The 20,130-nt window shown below is 46.1% G+C and overlaps 1 protein-coding gene across 2 annotated transcripts in view; it reads right to left on the bottom strand.

The window, feature by feature from the left end:
- Positions 1-18,891, bottom strand: part of B4GALNT3 (beta-1,4-N-acetyl-galactosaminyltransferase 3) — a 141,022-nt gene extending 122,131 nt beyond the window's left edge. The window contains exon 1 of one of the 2 annotated variants that reach the window (XM_058744099.1): positions 18,365-18,891. In XM_058744099.1, coding sequence (XP_058600082.1) covers positions 18,365-18,533 — 169 coding nt within the window. In that variant the 5' untranslated portion in view covers positions 18,534-18,891. The remainder of the gene's footprint in view (positions 1-18,364) is intronic. The other variant, XM_058744101.1, reaches the window with a different exon arrangement.
- Between the last annotated feature and the right edge of the window lie 1,239 nt (positions 18,892-20,130).

The raw sequence follows: 20,130 nt of genomic DNA, 5'->3' as shown, positions 1-20,130 counted from the left end.
GGGGGTCGGCAGCTCAGAAGTACACAGGAAGAGTGGGTAGGAGGGCTATGGGAAGGATAGGTCAATAGGGCCTGTGGAATTGGTCCATGGTCAATAGGGCCTGTGGAAATGCCCCCCAAAGTCACTAAGCCTCTCCAATCAAAGGCGTCCCTGAGACCCTAACGATCATTATCCCAGAATGATCATTACCCAGGACTCATACCTCAACCTGCCCTTCACTGTCCCCAATGATGGAACCTGTCCTTCTCAAGTGAGTGGGGGAGGAGAGAATGCTGGAGGGGAAAAGTGGCAGAGGGCAGCAGTCTCTGGGATAAGAGCTGGGCCCAGGGCCCAACTCCCAGTCCTGTTTGAATGAGAAGGCAAGGTCCCACAGCTAGTAAGAGACTGGAGCCAGGATTTGAATCCAGGCATCTCTCTGAATCTCTTTTTTCCAATCTTTCTCTAGCCACTTCCAGCACAGAATCCTCAGTACTGGTGCAAATACCTCTTTTTGGGAATAATGTTGGAGCCGGAGGGGACCTCAAGCACCAAGTGACCAAGACTTCTCATTTACAAATGAGAAAACCATGGCCCAGAGGGCAGAATTGACTTGTTCAAAGTCACAGAACCAGTTCATATCAGAACCAAGATGGAAATCCAGGTCCCCAGACTCCCAGCCCAGGGCTCTTAGCCCTAACCATATGCCTAAAAGAAAAAGACCTCCAAGTTCTCTTCTGGCCCAAATACTCTATGATTCTATAACCTGGCTTCTACTTTCCCCCTTCTGTTATAACAGATCTCAACTGATCATGCAACTCACCAGTGACTCTCCCTGCTCCTTAGCCAAACATGCTGGTTTCCTCTCAGGTTTCATTCTTCTGGACCTTTTATCTACACCTGACACATTTGCTCACCTTTTTCCTTATCAAGACTCCTTAGAAGAAAGAGCCCCTCCTCCACATTTCCCTAATTGTTCATTTTCTCTCCCTCACTCACTAGTTGTAGGCAGCCAACTGTCCCCCTCTCCTTGCACTGCTAATGACCAGATTCCCAGGGCTGCTCTCCCTACCCCAGCTTTGGCAGTGCAAGGAACATCAGCTTGCTGGTCCAGGGGAGGGCTCTTGGGCAAGGTAGAACAGTGACACTGGCAAAGCCATAGCCATGAAACAAAATACCCCCTGCAAGAGTTAAGTTACTCAAAGAGAGATTCTAGACTGCATACCGAGGCCTGCTGAGCTTCTGGGCCATCCCGAAGCCGTGACTTAGAACAAAGAGCCCACACACCTGAGTGAGCTTCCTTCCTCAGTGGCCTTAGTAGGTTTGTGTGTACTTCTTGCCACCTCTTGCCTTTGTTTCTCCCCATACAAAGTAGGTAGCAGGCTCTACCTTCTGTGTTCTGAGTGAACTCGAGGACTCATCATGCTGGGTGCGTGTCAGTTTGCCACCCCCATCGCTCCATATGCATCCTTAGGCTGTGCCAGAGGACACCTTCCCAGACAGTTTGGAAAAAGAGCAATCTTCCTTCAAGGAGAAGCAAACAACCTCTGATCTAAAATGTGGCTGCGACCAAAGTTTCTCCAAGTTCTCAGGCGAAAAGTTCCTTGTGAAAACAAGGTACTATTGTTCTCCCTTCGCCTTCTGCTCCTTCCCTTACATGACTGGATCACGAAAACCCTGCCAGCTGGGGAAAGTGTTCACTACTCTGGAACTTTCCAAACCTTATTAGAGATATAAAGGGGCAGAAAAATATAGAAAAAAACAACCCTTTCTTGAGGACTTTTTTCTTTTTTTGGTTTTAAACGAAACTACTTTGGACTTTTTTTCTCCTGCCTCTGAGGCTTTCCAATTTCTAAATATACCAAGCATAATCATTTTGAGCAAACCAAGTTATGGGCAATATATGTTTATCTCATTAAACTAACAGAAAACGACTGCAGATTTGTAAGGGGAACTACAATTTTTTATAGTTGTTTCCCTAAAAATATTACAATATATTGCCATTTCCCAGAAATTGAACCTCCCTATTTTTTGTATCAAGTCCCTTAGGCACTTTATGCTCATTTCTATCTCTCAAAGTGGTAAATACCGACTTCTACCTTAATACCTCTTACTTTGACAAGTGTTTTCCCATGACAGACAGGTGGTATTTCCTGAGAAATGTAATTAAAGCTTCACTATTGTAGAATGTTCCTTATGCAAATATTTTTCTAACTTTCAGGCATCAGAGCAAAGATGGAATTCTTAAACAACATGTTAAATCAAGCTTGAATATTAATTTTTCACCTCCTCTCTGTAGGCTTCCAAACATGTTCTGAACCCACTTATTACTACCTCTGTAATTTTTCTTCAATTTGTCATCCATTTCATCTTTTACCCCCACATAGAATTGCAGTAGTGGACTTCCATCTGCTAACTAAAACTAGGATTATGAAAACATCAGCCCTCATCAGCTTGTATCTTTCTCCAGAGATGAGAATAAAGGAGATGACATTTTTAAAAAATATGTACTTTGCTAACAAAGGATCTCACGATTTATGTGTTTCAAGACTCTTCTGATTCAAAATCAACTTCATCTATTCCTATTCTCCATCCCTTCTCAACTCCAGGGGGTAAGATAGGAAATCATAACTCCACTTGCTTTTTTTAAATTTATTTTAATGTTTATTTACTTTTGAGAAAGAGCATGTGAGCAACAGAGGGGCAGAGAGAGAGAGGGGGACAGAGGATTTGAAGTGGGTTCTGCACCAACAGCAAAGAGCTGATGTGGGGCTCAAACTCAGGAACCATGAGATCACGACCTGAGCCAGAGTCAGACACTTAACCGAGTGAGCCACCCAGGTGCCTCCACCTGCTTTTTTTTTTTTTTTTTTTTTTTAAAGAGGCTTTCCACTTCTTTACTAGAATGGGCTGATCTGAGGATGAGAGGGTATGGGGAACAAAGGAACCTGCTGGACTAAGAAATGCTGCATCTTGGCCTGCCCTTTGCAATATGAGAATTCAACACCAACAAGAGCTTCTTTGCAGGCTTCGCTCAGGTATCAATCTTGATGCAGGGTGTCACTGGAGAAATTTCAGAAAGCCCACAAGTCACCCCCAACAGCAGCTGAGTTGGGCACATGCTCCACCCCCAGCCAGGTGACAATAACTTCAGCTCATTCACCGGCAAGAAAAGCTAAAGCAGACTTGAGAATGGGTTATATGCCTGCTTTGGACACTGTCAGATCGCTTGGATAGGTAGGAAAAAAGACCTCATGAAACTCAAACATTACAAAAAGCACTTTCCTTAAACAAAAAGGGAATGAGTAATGGCATGGTGTGCTGTAAAGAGCACTGCTCGGGCATCAGGGGTTCTGGGCCCAGCACTACTCTCCAGGCAGGTTGCTTAAAACTCTCCAGGCCTTAAATTCTGCATCGGTGAAATAAGGAGGTCGGGCAAACAGGTTACACTTTAAGAGGCAACTCAAATCACTTTATAGTGACTGTCTGCTGAGCTGTGTTGAGAAAGATCTTGAGACCTTCTTTTGGCTCAGTGGAAGAATTACATGCTCTCTTCAAAATGTCTGCCATTGGCCTGGAATAAGAAATGCAGGGGACGCCTGGGTGGCTCAGTGGGTTGAGTGTCTGACTTCAGCTCAGGTCATGATCTCACACTCCGTGAGTTCAAGCCCCGCGTCAGGCTCTGTGCTGACAGTTCAGATCCCAGAGCCTGCTTCAGATTCTATGTCTCCCTCTCTCTCTGCCCCTCCCCTGCTCATGCTCTCTCTCTGTCTCAAAGATAAATAAAAACATTAAAAAAAAAAAAAAGAAAGAAAGAAAGAAAGAAATGCAGGTATTTTTCATCTCAGAATTTAAAAATCTCCAAGATCCATTCCTGTCCTGGAATCCTCTAGGATATGTGAAAGACAGCTCCTAAAAACCAATCAAATGAGAAACAAAGGGGCTTTAAAACTGAAGAAATGATTTAAAAAAATAGTAATTTAAAAAATGACAATAAAAATGATTTAAAAGTAATAATTTAAAAAATAGTGACAATAAAAAATTATTTTAAATTTATGTATGTATTTAGAGAGAGAGAGAGAGAGAGAGAGAGCATGAGCTGGGGAGGGGCAGAGAGAGAGGAACACAGAGAATCCCATGTAGGCTCCACACTGTCAGCGCAGAGCCCAACACAGGGCTCAAACCCTTGAACTATGAGATCACGACCTGAGCGGAAATCAAGAGTTGGAAGCTTAACAGAGTAAGCCACCCAGGTGCCACTAGAAGCTAACATTTATTAAACATTATGTATCCAGAACTGTTCTAAGTACTTTCTATGCATTATTTCACTAAACTGCCACAACAAAATGAGGTAGAACAATTAATATTCCCATTTTACAGATAAGTAACTGGGGCATATTGAGGCTCAGTAACCTGTTTACTAAAGCACAGCTTACTGAGAATTGGAGCTAGGATTCAAATTCCAGTAGACTGACTTCAGAGAGTGGCTCTTCACCACTATGCTATGAGGAAGGAAGAAAAGGAGGAATAAAGACGCTGGCAGATGCATGGAAGACACAACAGCAACCTCAAAAGTTAAGGTAGAAAGGATGGCTGTGTCCATATGGAGGAAACATGGGCACAATGAAGCCTGTGCCAAGTCAATCCAAGTTCACTACCTGCCTCTTCCAAGCACTCCACCAATGCTTGCGAGCAGGATGAAGCAGATGGCCATGACCAGATTCTTTGGAGCCATCATTGGCTTCTCTAACAACCCTAGTGGGAATACATAAGACCAACCCAGATAAAGTAGAAATAAAAGAAAATGTTTAAAAGAACCAAAGAAAATATCAACTTTGAGTTTCAGACAACTTAAGTGCAAGAGAAGTTCCAAAAATGGTTAAGGTCAACTGGCACAGAAGTAAGAAAGCCTTCAGGGAATAGATGGGTTAAAAGCACGGGTAGAGCTTTGAAAAAGCAAGCATAAGGAATATCATGAGACTGGACAGCAGCATTCAAGAGTCTGGAAGAAGACCAGCTCAAGACGGAGGAGACACCAACTCTGGTTCTCCAAGGACAAGAAGTGACAGTGAAGCTATTGCTCTCTGGACGGTTACTTCCAGAGTTTATACACGCTGTTCTCTATCTCTTACCAGTGGGACTGCTTCCTGACTCTCTCTCCCACCTAACTTCCGTCCCCAGTAACTACAGTAAAGGGATTTAATTGGAAGGACATCCCCAAATCAATCAAACTCTGGGAAGTTACCATGTACCAGGTAGTGGACAAAGCACTCAAGCAGAATTCTTGGCTAGGGACCCATGGATAGGTGTCAGGGGCCTGTGTACGTCCCCAAGATAGCATGCAAAACATACGAGGGGGCAGGCAAATTTCTGGGGAGAGGATCCACACTTTCTTCATCAGATTCTATAAGGTATGCGAGCCACAAAAGGTTAAAAAACTCTGCACTAGGGAGACAACGGGGGAAAATGCCCAGGTCCAGCACTCTAGAAATTCACTATCCCATGGGGGAAGACAAACACAGACATAAATAACTCTGATGCAAGGCAGACTTTGATAAGTGCACTAATGGAGGTTAAAAAAAAAAAAAAAAAGCCATGAGGGAAGGGGAACAGGAGGGGAACAGAGGTTGATTCCAATTGCACTGTGGATAGGACATCCTCTCCCAGATCCTGGTTTTGGGATCCAAGTTTGTCCTGAGGAAAACCAACCACTACTACTTCTCCTCAGGCCCAGACAGAGCCTTTGACAAGCCCCTCTTTCTCAGGTACTCCCAGTGGAAAACTGAGTCTAAGGCTGACTCTATTCCTGCCAGGGAGGTGAAAGAAGGACATTGTTTTCAGGACAATAGGAGGCAGTAGGAAGAAGATGCTCAACCTGAGACTGAGCAATGACTCCCTTCTACATTTTTCCCTCTTTAACCCAGTTCCCATTCTCTAAATTCCTGAGGTACTCACTCATTTTGTGCTCAAGCATGTCCTCTACCCCTAGTTGTCTATTTTAGGTAAGTCATTTCTCAGAGCACTCCCTCATTCTCCAAGCTCGTCTTTTCTCTCACCTCTGTGCCCAGAAATTTTGTGCCATTACCATGTTTCATTTTCTTCCAAGAACTAATCACCATCTGAAATTCTTTTGTTGATTTATGTGTTTATTATCTGTCTTTTTTTCATGAAATGTAAGCTCGATGACAGCAAAGGCTTTGAATTTCTGGTTCCCTTCAATATTCTAATACCTAGAACATTGTCTGGCACATTTGAAGGGTGCAATAAATATCTGTGGAATGAATGTCTCCTGTTCCACTGTATTCTCCTGCAGGACCAGCACAATATCATAGCCCCAGAGAGGAGAATGTACGGAGAAATGAAAGTACTTTTTACTCATGAGAACATCTTTTGAGGTGCTGATTGTGCAGAGCCACCCTTAAAATGATCAAGGCAGTGTAGCCAGAGAACCTCATGTGAAATCTACAACCCAACATTCTGTCACCTTCTACATCAATTTTACCACCAAATTCCGTCACTTCTTTGACAGGTCTCAACTATTCTCTGTCACCCTTCTCAACTAGACACTCACTGCCCATACTTTAGGTCGCTGTGATAACTACCTGAGTGGTCCCTCTATTTCTAAGGCATCCTGCAAACTTCCAACAGTTTAATCTACCTATAATCATAGTTCCTAGGACATAAAAGGTATTCAACAAATGTCTGAAGGATCAAAGTAAAATCAGTGGATGAAAATAATAAAACACTGTGTTCATCACATCAAATCCCTGCTTTAAAAAATCTAGGGGCGCTTGGGTGGCTCAGTCAGTTGAGCGTCCGACTTCAGCTCAGGTCATGATCTCACAGTTTGTGAGTTCAAGCCCTGCGTTGTGCCCTGTGCTGACAGCTCAGAGCCTGGAGCCTGCTTCGGATTCTGTATCTCTCTCTCTCTCTGCCCTTCCCCTACTCGTGCTCTGTCTCTCAAAATAAACATTAAAAAATTTAAATTAAAAAAATTTATGTTGCTCCCCATCAAGTCCAAACTCAGCAGCCTGGCACATGAGACTCCAGTCATGTCACAACCGCTGTACCCACCTCATCTCCTTTTGCCGTGTGAGCCTCTGTGCTACAGGATTACCTTTGCTTGTACATACAACTCCCAATAATTACAGGCCATTGGGGCTGGAAATGGTCTTAAAAATTCAAGCCAAACGACTCCTCTTTGGGAAATACAGTGAAATACTAAGAAATGGTGGACAAAATATGACAAACTTCTTTTTATTTACATAGTGAAGCATCCCATAAAGTAAGAGAAATCTCCAGCGGCCAAAAAATGAAGAACTGAGGGGTGCCTGGCTGGTCCAGTCAGTAGAGCATCTGACTCTTGATCTTGGGGTCGTGAGTTCAAGCCCCATGTTGGGCATAGAGTTTACTTAAAAAAAAAAAAAAAAAAAAAAATGAACCGAACATCACAGCAGCAAGCAGATACTAACACTCTGGCAGCTTCTTAGTTTGGGGCAACCAACAACTTTAGATAATAGATTATAAAAAATAAATTTGTTTTGGGGCGCCTGGGTGGCTCAGTCAGTTGAGTGTCTGACTTCGGCTCAGGTCATGATCTCGCAGTCTGTGAGTTCGAGCCCCGCATCGGGCTCTGTGCTGACAGCTCAGAGCCTGGAGCCTGCTTCTGATTCTGTGTCTCCCTCTCTCTCTGCCCCATCCCCGTTCATGCTCTGCTCTCTCTCTCTCTGTCAAAAATAAATAAACATTAAAAAAATTTTTGTTTTAAGTTATTAAAACTGGAAGAATATAGTATTTAAATAGCATTTTAAAAGGAACTTGAAATAGAACCAAATAAAACTTACAGCTTTGAAAAATATAGTCATTGAATCAACTGAGAAAATGGGGTAATGCCTCCCTCTCGATTTCTCTTCCAAATTTTCTACCCTTCATTGGGCCTGTGCGGTTTCCCCTGCCTTCCCCTGGAAGTTGTTCACCTGAGATCTCCCCATCATCCTCTCCCTTTTTCCAGCCCCTCAACTCAGCCAAAACAAAAAAAGACAACCAAGAATTGAGACGCTCCATTAACACTTTGTCCCTGGTTCATGAGGGAATCCTCAATGTCCTCATTCTTCCTGCCAATCTTTGACTCAGAGGTGGTGGTGAGCGGAGTTAGGAGACCAGCTGTTTGGTGAGGGGAGGGTGTGCATGTGCACATGTCTGCATGCATCCATTTGAACCCAGGGTTGGCAGGCAGGGTGGAAAGGAGTGGATCAGAGGATTTGTAAGAAGATCTCAGCAGAGAGGCCTTTAATCTTTGAGGCAACTGCTTGTGTGGAGACCATGTTGTCAGAAATGACCTTGGAGACCAAGTAGCCAGTAGCACTGGGATAGCTGCCACCTCTTAGTTCAGGCAACTGAGTCATGGAAGGTCAGGGCCAGAATGTCCCTTTGACCCCTTGGTGACACCAGAGAGGTTCCAAACCTACTCCTGAAAGAGGCATCTCCTTCCAAAGATTATGAAACTGAAGCCCTCTAAAGAAAAGGCACTTGGCCAAGGACCCTCGATAAGTCAGTTACAGAGCCAGGATTTAAACTATGATAACTGCCCAATGTTCCTGCCTTCCAGTCCTAGAAATCCTGAGTGCTACTCAGGGGCATGCAGCAGAGTGACAGGCTACCACTGCCAACTGCAGAGCTTGTGTGCCCTGACCATCCCCGACAGATCTCTCATTCTCAGCAAAATCCTTGAGTTCTAGCCCACCCCTCCCACCCCCTAATGCAAATCTTTGCCAGGGATGGGGATAGAAAGATGGAGGCAGTGCCGAAGAAAAATAAGGGTGACTAAAAAATATGTATTTGCTGGCAGGTGCTGAACATGGATGGCCTGGGGACTGATGAGGACTGGGCACAGCTGGGACACGGACTGAGATGCTGAAGAAACACTGGCAAAGGGCTAGTTGAGGAATGTATCTATCCATTCCTGCCTGCCCAGCCATTTTCTAATTCCTACCTGACTGTAAACACTCAGGGGAAGTGATGGGACCAAACATTCATTGAGCTCTTAATATGTACAAGGCTTATGTTAAATCCAACTGGGCACCTAATATGTGCTGGGCTCACTAAATTCTTATTTAGTCATAAGAAAATCTCTACAGGGAAGGCATTATTGCCCCCGTTGCCCAGATGAAGCATCTGGGGCTTGAAAAGGACTAAGTACCTTATGCAAAGTCCTGCAACTAGTGAGTAACAGAGCTTGGATTTGAGCCCTGCCTCGTCTTCAAAGTCCATAATTTTTTCCAGGAACTATCAATGCTTTCTACCCCACTCAGTCCCCTACAAGAAAGTAAATGCTCCATAAACATTTTAGGTTTTAAAATGAATCACCGCTGCAGCCATTCAACATTGGGAAAATAAATAAAAATTGAAAAATACAAAAAAAATTGAAAAATACACATCACTCGATTTCTGGTTATTTACATATCAAATCCTTGGTCTGTTTGGAATGTCATTTCTCTGTAACCACCCCACCTTTCTGTCTCTTTTTCCCTTCCTTGGGCCCTCTTCCCAGGTCTTGATACCACAAAGCACAATTCAACCTGCTATGGAGTAGGAGGCATGTATAGCCTCTGCTAAGCACCACAAGAACACAGTTTAAAAGAAGAAACTAGGGGCGCCTGGGTGGCTCAGTTGGTTGAGCATCCGACTTTGGCTCAGGTCATGATCTCACAGTTCGTGTTTGAGCCCCATGTCAGGCTTTGTGCTGACAGCACAGAGCCTGGAGCCTGCTTCAAATTCTGTGTCTCCCTCTCTCTCTGCCCCTCCCCTGCTCATGCATGCACGCACTCTCTCTCAAAAATAAACATAAATGAATGAATGAATGAATGAATGAATGAATGAAACTGGTAGAGGAGGCAGATAACATCTCTTCCCTGAGCCTGTTTTCTCATCTGTTAGTAAAGGGTTGGATCTCTGATGGTTGTGACTTTATGCTTCCATAAGCCACCTGTCTGGGCAGTGGCCACAGGTCTTCATGTGTATGGTCTCACCATTGGTCCAACAGGGTGGGCATACAAGCTTGAGGTTCCTGGCCTTGTTGACCAGTCCCCTCAGTTGCTTTATCAAGGGTGCCCCAAGCTTTATTGAATTTTCCTTGTATTTCTGTCACTATTTTTCACTGACACTGGCTAAGGCCCCAACATCTGTCAGTATATTCTAAGCTTTTAATGATACTCATAAAGAGGTGAGAATTTATTTCTGAATGTCGTTCAACTTTTCAGCACCTAAATAAGCTAAAGACAAAAATAAAAAAAGATCAGGAAAATTATTTTTTGGCTTTTTTATCTAGAATTCTTGTTTAAGGTATTCCAGAATCCAGCATCTGGTTATCACAGCTTATTATACTTTATTTTTTTCTTTTCAACAATCTCTAGATCAAAGTAGTGGGATTACAGGTGAGTTTTAATTTCTTCTTCATGTTTTTATATATACCACAGCACTTATATTGATTTCTTTTATGCCTTTGCTTCAGAAAAAGTTAAAGTGGTTTACAAGGATCATAGAATATAAGATGACATAAACTAGAAGTCATTGTGGGGTGAAAAGAAAAAATAAAGGTATAGGCATAAAATTGATACTAAAAGGCAGGTCACAAAGCCTTTTACACTTTTTTCAGGCCAACTAAAAATTGAATTCTAAAGTCTTCTAGTAACCAACACAAAGGAAAATACCTGGTGGTTATACAATTTATATGGACAATAAAAAAGTTGCTCAAAAAAAACATAGCTATTTCTCTCTCTCTTTTTTTAAGATTTTATTTTTTGGGCATCTGGGTGGCTCAGTCAGTTCAGCACCTGACTTCAGCTCAGGTCATGATCTGGCCGCGGTTCTCAAGTTCGAGCCCCACGTGGGGCTCTCTATTTTAGTGGCAGAGCCTGCTTCAGACCCTCTGTCTCTGCTCTCTGCCCCTGCCCTACCAGTGCATGCACGCTCTCTCTCTCAAAGATAAATAAACATTAAAAAAAAAAAAAAAAGTTGGGGAGACTGAGTGCTCAGTCAGTTAAGCGTCCGACTTTAGCTCAGGTCATAATCTCTTATTTCGTGAGTTCAAGCCCTGCATCAGCCTCTACACTGACAGTGCAGAGCCTGCTTGGGATACTCTCTCTCTCCCTCTCTCTATATCCCTCCCCCACTGACACCCTTTCTCTCGTTCTCAAAATAAATAAATAAATAAACTTAAAAATGTATATTTTTAAAGTAATTTCTCCACCCAATCTGGGGCTCGAACCCACAACCCCTAGATCAATGTGAACCCCTAGGTCACATACTCCACTGACTGAGCCACCCGGCTACCCCCTAATGGACAGTTTCATAGGGCTAGATCGCATAGCATTTAGGCTCTTGGTCTTCATTGGCCACTCCTTAAGTTATTATATCAGTTGTACTGGGGTACCTACAGCACAAGAAAGTAATTTTACAGGAGTTAATGTGTTCTAGATACACAGCTGTCATCTGGTATGATGAACATGCATTATTTTTGTAATCATAAATATTAACTTTAAAATAAAGCACATATTTTTCTACACAAAGCATAAAAATAAGCTAAGTTAATCAGTCTGTCCTTGTGATAGTAACTGACAGGGAATTCAAGGAGTGCTTCTGAAGTACTGGTAATATTCCGTTTCTTCATCAGGGTGCTCGTTACATAGGTATGTTCAGTTTGTGAAAATTCAAGCTGTACACTTATATGTGTACTTTCTTTATATGTGCACTTTCCTGAACATATAAGATACTTCAGTGAAAAGTTACAAACAAAACAAAACAAAACAAAACACACACACATACACACACCCACACACCCACACAGAGCCAGGGACCACAAGGACAATTTGTATCCTTATTGTCTAAAAAAAATTGGTTTAAGGGCACCTGGGTGGCTCAGTCTGTTAAGTGTCCAACTCTTGATTTCGGCTCAGGTTGTGATCTCGCTGTTCATGAGATTGAACCCCAAATCAGGCTCTGTGCTGACAGTGTGGACAAAGCCTGCTTGGGATTCTCTCCCTCCCTCTCTCTCTCTGCTCCTGCCCCACCCGCACGTGCTCACATGCATGCTCTCTCTCTCAAACTTAAAAAAATTTTTTTAAGTTGGCTAGTAAAGAAATTTTTTAAAATTTAGCATAAAAAATAAATTACATACAAAAATATCACAAGGATAAAAATAATATTCATTCTTGCTTGTCTCATGGATACTTCTAACATTGAAAGCAGCACTTGTTAGAACCTAAAAGTCTGCAAAAAATTTCAAGAGCTATCCATCATGGTTTGCTCAGAATATATAACATGTTCAGCCCAACGCCCTTTATATACACCATCCAAACTGTTCTCACTTCTTCCAGTAGTATTTTTTTTATATTGGGTAACATATAAATCTATTAATTGTGGATCACACGATTAAAGGGGTCTGAAAGCTCAGCTATACAGTTGGCCTGGTTGAGACCTCACCATCCTTGGATATAAGTAAAAGTGTTCGTGGAAAATAAAAGGGTAGGTTTTGAGACTGGTGGAACTTGGTACAGAACGAGACTCCAAGAAGAGCCTCTAGGCCCCCTTCCAAAGCAAACTCTGCTATGGCGGCTGCTCCGCTCTGCTCCATAAAGCTCAGCACTAGAGGGCAAGACCAGGCTCTGTGGCCTGGAAAATTACTGCAGTGCAAGTACCAGCAGCTCCTAAAACCAGCACAGAAGTGGTTGCTTCAGAAAACCTCATGCTGCAAAGCAGTTATAACCATGCAGGGCATCTGAACAACTCCCAGGACAGGGAGTGGTAAGTAGCCTTAGCACCCCTGAGCAGGTGAATGGCACCTCAACTTGGACTGAAGGTCCCTGGCTGGCGTGGGCAGGAGAGGTGGCGAGGTGTTTTGCTGCAATTCGCCTGGTCATGTCAGAAGGAGAATGGAAGAGACCAGGGAAAGGAGAGGCCAAGTCTGGGTAAGGTCTCCTACTGCCACATACGGCGTTCCAGGTACAGACCGCACTGGGTCCAAAGAAAACACACTTATGTAAAAAAGCATCGATGGCTTAATTCTTACCTTTTGCATATGTGTTGAAAGGCTATTGTTGTTTATATGTATTATGGTACAAGGAACAAGAATTCCTAGGTTCTATTCTTGGACTGGTCACTGATAAACAATGTATCTGCCAGTGGAAAATATCAGGTGCTTGGAAATTCGGAGCTTACCATCCATAACCAGGAGGTATTTATTCAAGTGCCTAGTGTGTGCCCAGAATTGGATAGTGATTTCAAGATGCACACAACAGCCAGGTGGCCAGGATGGCAGCATAAAGAGACATAAGTAGGACGCAGGAACAGGAATCAGAGGTGCCACGGGAATGAAGGGCAGTCCAGCCAGCGCAGCATGAAACACAGTCCCAGGCCACCCGGAGGACAGGAAGCAGTTGTGCTTCCCTTCAACACTTACCTCTGCCTGAGCGTCAACCCTCAGCCACACCATCCCTGCTGTGCCCACACATCGGTCTCATTTGCTTCTCCTTCTCTGTCTGCCTGCATCTCAGGTTACTGTTCAGCCCTGAGTTACCTCTGCTACTAGAGGGTCTGTATCCTTTCCAGGTCAGAATGGCTGTGGTAACCCTGACCCCAGGAGCTGACATCTGTGGGTGTGCCTGTTTCAGCCCATTCAAAGTCAATCAGAAATCACAAGGGCCAACCAGAGAGATGTGTTGCAGATTTAAGGCAGCAAAAGCCGATTAATTCCTGGGCTTGAGAATACTTTGGGGTTCAGCAGGTAAACCTGGCACTAAAACGGAGACATACCAGACCCGGCCTTGTGAGATCTAGAAAGAGGCTGGTGCATGCTATCATTCTGCCCTGGCTCTGTGCCCAAATGCAATCTCTTGGCTCCAGCAACAAGTTAGTCCCAGCAGTAGGTCAATTATAGAGCAAAGAACCTAGAAACCATTTTAGTCCAGACCTCTGCCCTCAGGCAGGATTTAGCTAATCCAATCTGAACAAATGGGTATAACTTGTTAAAACCTGCCAGAATGGAGAGTCTTTAACTTCCAATAATAGTCTGTTCCCAGGGCTGCTTTTCAGCTGGTACACACCAGTACAGCTGTACCAGTTACTAAAATTCAGAAATACTTTTTTTTTAATTTTTTTTTAACTTTTATTCATTATTGAGAGACAGAGCACAAGCATGGGACGGGCAGAGAGAGGGGGAGACACGGAATCCGAAGTAGGCTCCAGGCTCCGAGCTATCAGCACAGACCCCGACGCGGGGCTCAAACCCACGAGCGGTGAGATTATGACCTGAGCTGACATCGGACACCCAACCGACTGAGCCACCCAGGTGCCCCAAAATTCAGAAATACTTATGAAAATGTTGGTATACAGTGAGTGCCCCAAGCCCTCTGAATGTCCCACTACCACCCTAACCTGTCCCCAGGAGAGCTTCATGACTCAGCAGCTAAAGGGTTAATGCCAGCCACAGCAAGGGACCTTCAGTACCCTGTTTGTTCACGCATCATCCATACTAAAGTATCATAACACTGTTTTACCCTTGCCGGTTCCATCCTATAATGCTACCTACCCTATTCTAAAACTTTCAACTGCTTTTTCTTATCTACTGAAAAAATACCAGTCTTTGAGGTTGTTATTCAAAGTCTTTCATAATATAGCACCATCCTATATTCTCCCTCCTACTCTCTGCTTCATCAAACCCAGATGCTCAACATTCCCGAACATTAACTTTTCCTTGGTCTTTGTTTACCCTGCTTTCTGCCTGGAATGGCCTTCTCTTTCCATATCCATTAAAATCTTACCAACTCCTCAAGATCTCCTGCAATGTCACCACTTGCATGAAGTATTAGCTGAAAGCACCACATCCCATTTCCAGAAGTGTCACAGCAACATCTAGATTCTATATTTGTAAAACTTAATGATTGTTTCATATTACGATTATTTTTATATATGCACCTGAACTCTCCCTAGAGAGACAGCTGTTGAGAGGGCAGAAACCATAATCTAGTCATCATTATATCTAAGCGACCTAGCACAATGCCTTGCTCGAGGTATGTGCTAAATAAATATTTGTTTAAATGAGTGAGTGAACAGCTCTAATTCTTTTGTCCAAGGGACCCATTTTCTATCTGTTAAAGATTTGGGTTGTTTTTCTCTAAAGTTACTCCAATTGTGGTTGTATCTCTTTCTACATATGGAGCCCAAATTGCACATCATCCATATCTTAAACTACTGGGTTATTCCGTGAAGATGAAGCAGGAAGCATGCTCCCCTGTCATTACTTTGCCACCCTGGAGTTTGTGACTGCCATTTCTCCATGCACTTCTTCCAGCATCAGATCAATGTACCCGTCACACAGGGACAGGCAAATGAAAGGTTCTTGGTAAAGGAGGCTGGCCTTAACAGATGACAGGAAGGCTGATGGTAGAGTGAGTTGGCAGGGACTGCTAGAGAAAGGAGGCAGGGTGGCTTGTTGGGAAGCAGAGCCAAGATGGGACTCTGGTTGCTGTGGTCAAGGCCACGGATGCAGTCCTGGGAGGGAAGTTTTATTGCCCTGGTTGTTGTTGGTATGCCAGGGTGTAAAGGAGGGAATGCTAGCAAGACTTTCCTTACCTCTATTTTTAAATTCCTCCTCCCCTGCTCTCCCTCCAGGGGAAGAGTTCTGAGCTGGGAATAAGACCTACAGGACAAGAGGGGACTTTGATGAAAGATGTCTGGGCTTCTTTAAAACAAAGAAGGATGGGAAACAAGGAGCCAGAAACCACAGCCACTGTTTAAATCTCATTCCAAAAGGAAATTCAGGAAAAAGTAGAATACAATGGGACAGCCCAACATGAAAACACCCTGCACAGCAGATAGGTTTCGGGGTTCTAAGAGGCTGAGAAGAGGAAACAAATGACCCATCAGTACCCAGGCTTGGGCTCTCTTTAAAAATGATAGTTGGGGTGGTACCTGGTTGACTCAGTCAGTTGAATGTCTGACTTCAGCTCAGGTCATGATCTCGTGGTGAGTTGGAGCCCCATATCGGGCTCACTGCTGTCAGACTGTCAGTGCAGAGCCCGCTTCGGATCCTTTGTCCCCCTGTCTGTGCCCCTCCCCTGCTTGTGTACTCCCAAAAATAAATAAATATATATTTTTTTAAATGATGGTTAGAGAAATAAAGACATTGCTGAATTGGAAGCTAAGAACATTTTTCTGGGGAAGGGTCAGTTTGGGAAAGGAAACAAAGATTAAGGAAACCCAGTTGGGGGGGGGGGTGGTGCCTGGCTAGCTCAGTCTGTAGAGCACATGACTCTTGCTTTCAGGGTTGTGAGTTTGAGCCCCACACTGGGTGTAGAGCTTACTTAAAAATAAAATTAAAAAAAAAAAAAAAAAAAGGAAACTCAGAGATTTAAGATTCATCTAGAAGGGAAACCAAACAGACCCAAAGAATTGATAGCCAAGGATGAGAAAGACAACAGGAGTTAGAAATCAGGAGCCAGCATGTGAGATTACGATGATGACAAACTAGTTCTGGTCTCCAAGGAGAAAGCACACTTAAGGTAAGGAAAAAGTGTATTGGGGGGTGGGAGGGAAGGAAGGGACATAATTAACTTCAGGGTCACAAAGCAACTGCTTTCCTCTGTTTTTAATCTGTGCAGAGGATCCCCCTGGTTACCATATTAACAAAATGGTAGCCACATTGAGAAGGGGTGTCCCAAGGAGAGAAGGGAGATCCTTTCCCAGGGCCTCCCACCTGCACACACTACAACTGGGCATGCCCACTTGGGACTGAGTGGCCACAGTATAGAACAGTAGGCTCACTCTGTGTTTCAGAGGAAAGAACAAGGCTCAGGGGAGGGAAGAACAAGCTATGGGAAAGCAAATTTTGGCCATCAGAAGAACTCTCCAATTTGGAGCTGTGGGGCTAAGGCTAAGCAGAGCTGTCTTCATGATGTGCTGAGCTCTCTTGCACTGGAAAGGCTCAAGCAGGAAAGATCACACAATCTAAGCATCCAGACTCCAAGGGACCCTGGAGATCATTTAGTCTAACTTTCTCCTACCTGAGAAGCTGTCATTTTCCCCATGATCCTCCAACTAGCTAGTGGCAGAACCAGGATTGGAACCTCAGTCTCTTAACTCACAGCCAGAATTACTTCAACAGAGAGGTTCTGCCGTAAATATATGTCTCTACCCTGAACCAGCTCAATTACTGACCTCAGTAATTCCCTCTCTTTGGCCACTGGAGGAGGCAAAGCACCACACCCAACTCTTGCAGAGCAGTTGACACAAGGACCTGTCCAAGCACCTTCTCACCGCAATGTCATCACCACACCTTCACAACTTCCTGAAAGCGGGAAGTGAAGGTATGGAAGACAATGTGCTAGAACTCCTCAGGCTTGGGCAGGGAACCGCCTCATCTGGGAGTTTCTCCACTCCTTTTTCCTGCCATTACTGTCCTTTTACAGTCCCTGACACTTTCAGAGTTTTACTCTGTTAGCTCCATCAACAGTACATTGAAAATAACTTCGGATGGCCAGGCTGTTGAATTAAAACGAGGAAGAGGTCTTTCCCTCCCATTTCCCTAGGAGGAAACTGAGGCACAGAAAAATTAACTGGCTTTGTCTAAGTTAAAAAGAGGAGTAGGAATCTAACTACTGCCTGGTCCACCGTGTCGTGCATTGTCTCCAAGAGCAGGGTCTGGAGAGTTTAGTAGGTTCCGCAGCGTTCCAAGGAGAGCTTCGCATAACTAGTTGGAGGGACTGCCAGAACGAGGAGAGGGGTCGGCTCAGTAAGGAAGAGGAAGGGCCTGGGAGGGGGGCGGCGTAGGGGAAGGGGGAGGTGAGGGGGGTCTCGGGGGTATGGTTAAAATAAAGAACCCCAGAAAGCGCAGCAGGACTGGAAACGGAGCAAGCCACAGAGAAAGCGCTGAGCAAAGTTTGGGCCGCGCTAACCAGAGCGCGCCGCCTCGGCTGACACCGGCCGAGGGCACCCAGGGCACAAATCCCCAGCCCGCGCGTGGACCGCGCGTTTGTCTCGCTGGGGGGCTGCAAGCCGAGCGCTCTGGATGGAGGTGCCCGGCTTCTCGGCCGGCATCCCCGCGGTGCGGGCGGGAGCCTCTCTCCCCGCCGTCCTCCTAGGGGAGCAGCGAGCAGCCCCAAGGATGTCCCCGGCGGGCAGGCCCGGGCTCGGAACTCGGCGACCGGCCCCCCACGCCCCCCTTCCTTCCCGGAGTAGGCAGCCGGGCGGCGCCGGGCACCTGGACACGAAAATGAGTTGGAAACCAGGTCTGAGCATGAGAGGCGGGTCTCCCCAAAGCGGGGGCCACCGTTCGTGTCTCCCCCCACCTCCCCCCCACCTCCGCGCCCTCCCCGTTCCCCCCGGCGCTACTTACTCCGGTTCAGGGGGTTCCCGCCGACCTGGGCCGACGCCACCAGCTCCAGATAGAGAGTCCAGAGCCCCACGGACACCAGGGCGAGCGCCAGCAGCAGCCGGAAGCGCCTCCGCAGCAGCTTGACCGGGCGCAGGAGCAGCAGGAGAAGCGCGGCCCGGGGGCTCCCCATGGCGCGGCGCCCCGGCCGCCGCCGCCAGCGCTGGCTGCTCCGCACCCAGCCCCCGCCCCCCGGCCGGGCCCAGCGCCCCCGGCGCACGGCGGCCCAGCCCCAGCCCCTGCCCAGCGTCTCAGGGCTGCGCGGAGGCCGTGTCCCCCGGCCGCTCTCCAGCCGGGCGCCGGCTCATGCTCCGCGCGCGAGGAGTCCCTCCGGCTGCGCGGGCGCCTCGCGCCGCCTCTCAGGTCTCTCTCGGCGAGCCGAGCCGGCGCCTCCTCCCCCGAGTGTCCTCCGCGCCCGGCTCTCCTCTCCACTCCTCTCCTCGTCGCAGGCTCGCAGCCGCCCGCCCTCCCTCCCGCCTCCTCGCCCGCTCGCCGGCTCTCACACTCTGCCCACAGGCAGGCTTCCCCTAGGTGCGCGCCGGCCCGCCTCTCCTCCGCTGCCTCCCGCTCCGGCTCTTTCTCCCAGCTCTGGGCGCGACCTCACTCCCACCTGTCCCGCCCCCGCCCAGGCCCCGCCCCCGGGGCACAGGTGGACTCCGCCCCTGAGAAGCCCCAGGAAGAGGGGAGAGCCCCTCTGGGGGGCGAGAGATGCGGCCAGAGATTGGCGCCACCGCCAACTCGGGACGTTTGGGGTGTAGGAGGGGGCCAGTTCTGATCCGAAACTGGTGTGATCGAGGGCAACTGAGGTACCGCCCAGGCATTTGGTGGTTGGTGCGCCCCAAGCCGAAGTGAAGTAGAAACTGGGTAGAAGCGGGGTGGGGCAGTGGGGGAGAGGTCATGCTGGGGAAGAGTTGGGGGTACCGCCTGAGGCTTGACTCCAGGGACTTTCGTGGCCCGTGACGACCCTACTTCCTACTTTAGGTATCAAGAGTAGGCATGATATTAGTTGGAAGGCAATGACCACTGAACTCCGTCAGTTTCTTCCTCCAGGTTGGATCTGAACACCCTTCTGTCCCAGACTCAACCACATCAACAAGAGATGCTGGGGAAGTTGTATGTACCCCAGACTGAACTCCAAATGGTTTCTCCTAGACTGGGATGAAAGAGCTGTTAGGGGAGAGTAGATGGAGCGTTCTAAAGAAGAATTAAAAATAAAACAGAAAGGGACTCAGAATTGAAAAGATCATCAAGATATTCTGTGTTCCAGTTCTCTGCCTTCCGGCAGGTAAAATAATTATTATCTGATTTAAGGGAGATAATTGAGGTCCAGGGGAGCAGAGTTGCCTAAGGACAGTCAACAGGTAATAGTGCAGTTTTCTTTTCCACTCTCCTGGGGGAAATGGTCAGGAGACTATGAAAGAAATGAAGGATCAGAAGCATTCCCGGATATTTTTTTTAAGTTTGTTTATTTATTTATTTATTTATTTATTTATTTATTTATTTATTTTGAGAGAGAGAGAGAGAGAGAGAGAGAGAGAGAGAGAGGAGGGGGAGGGAGGTGGGATAGGGTAGAGAGAGACAGGGACTCGGACCATGAGATCATGATCTGAGCTGAATTCAAGAGTCAGATGCTTAACCAACGGAGCCACCCAGGTGCCCCTTTTCCCAGATATTTTTAAATCAGACCGACAACATGCAAATAGTGTTCCAAGACAGAAGTTCACAGAATT

This window comes from Neofelis nebulosa, chromosome 8 (genome assembly GCF_028018385.1).
Source record: "Neofelis nebulosa isolate mNeoNeb1 chromosome 8, mNeoNeb1.pri, whole genome shotgun sequence".
In the NCBI taxonomy this organism is placed as follows: Eukaryota; Metazoa; Chordata; class Mammalia; order Carnivora; family Felidae; genus Neofelis; species Neofelis nebulosa.
The sequence above is the reverse complement of the archived record's forward strand: the minus strand, read 5'-3'. Positions and strand labels throughout refer to the sequence as shown.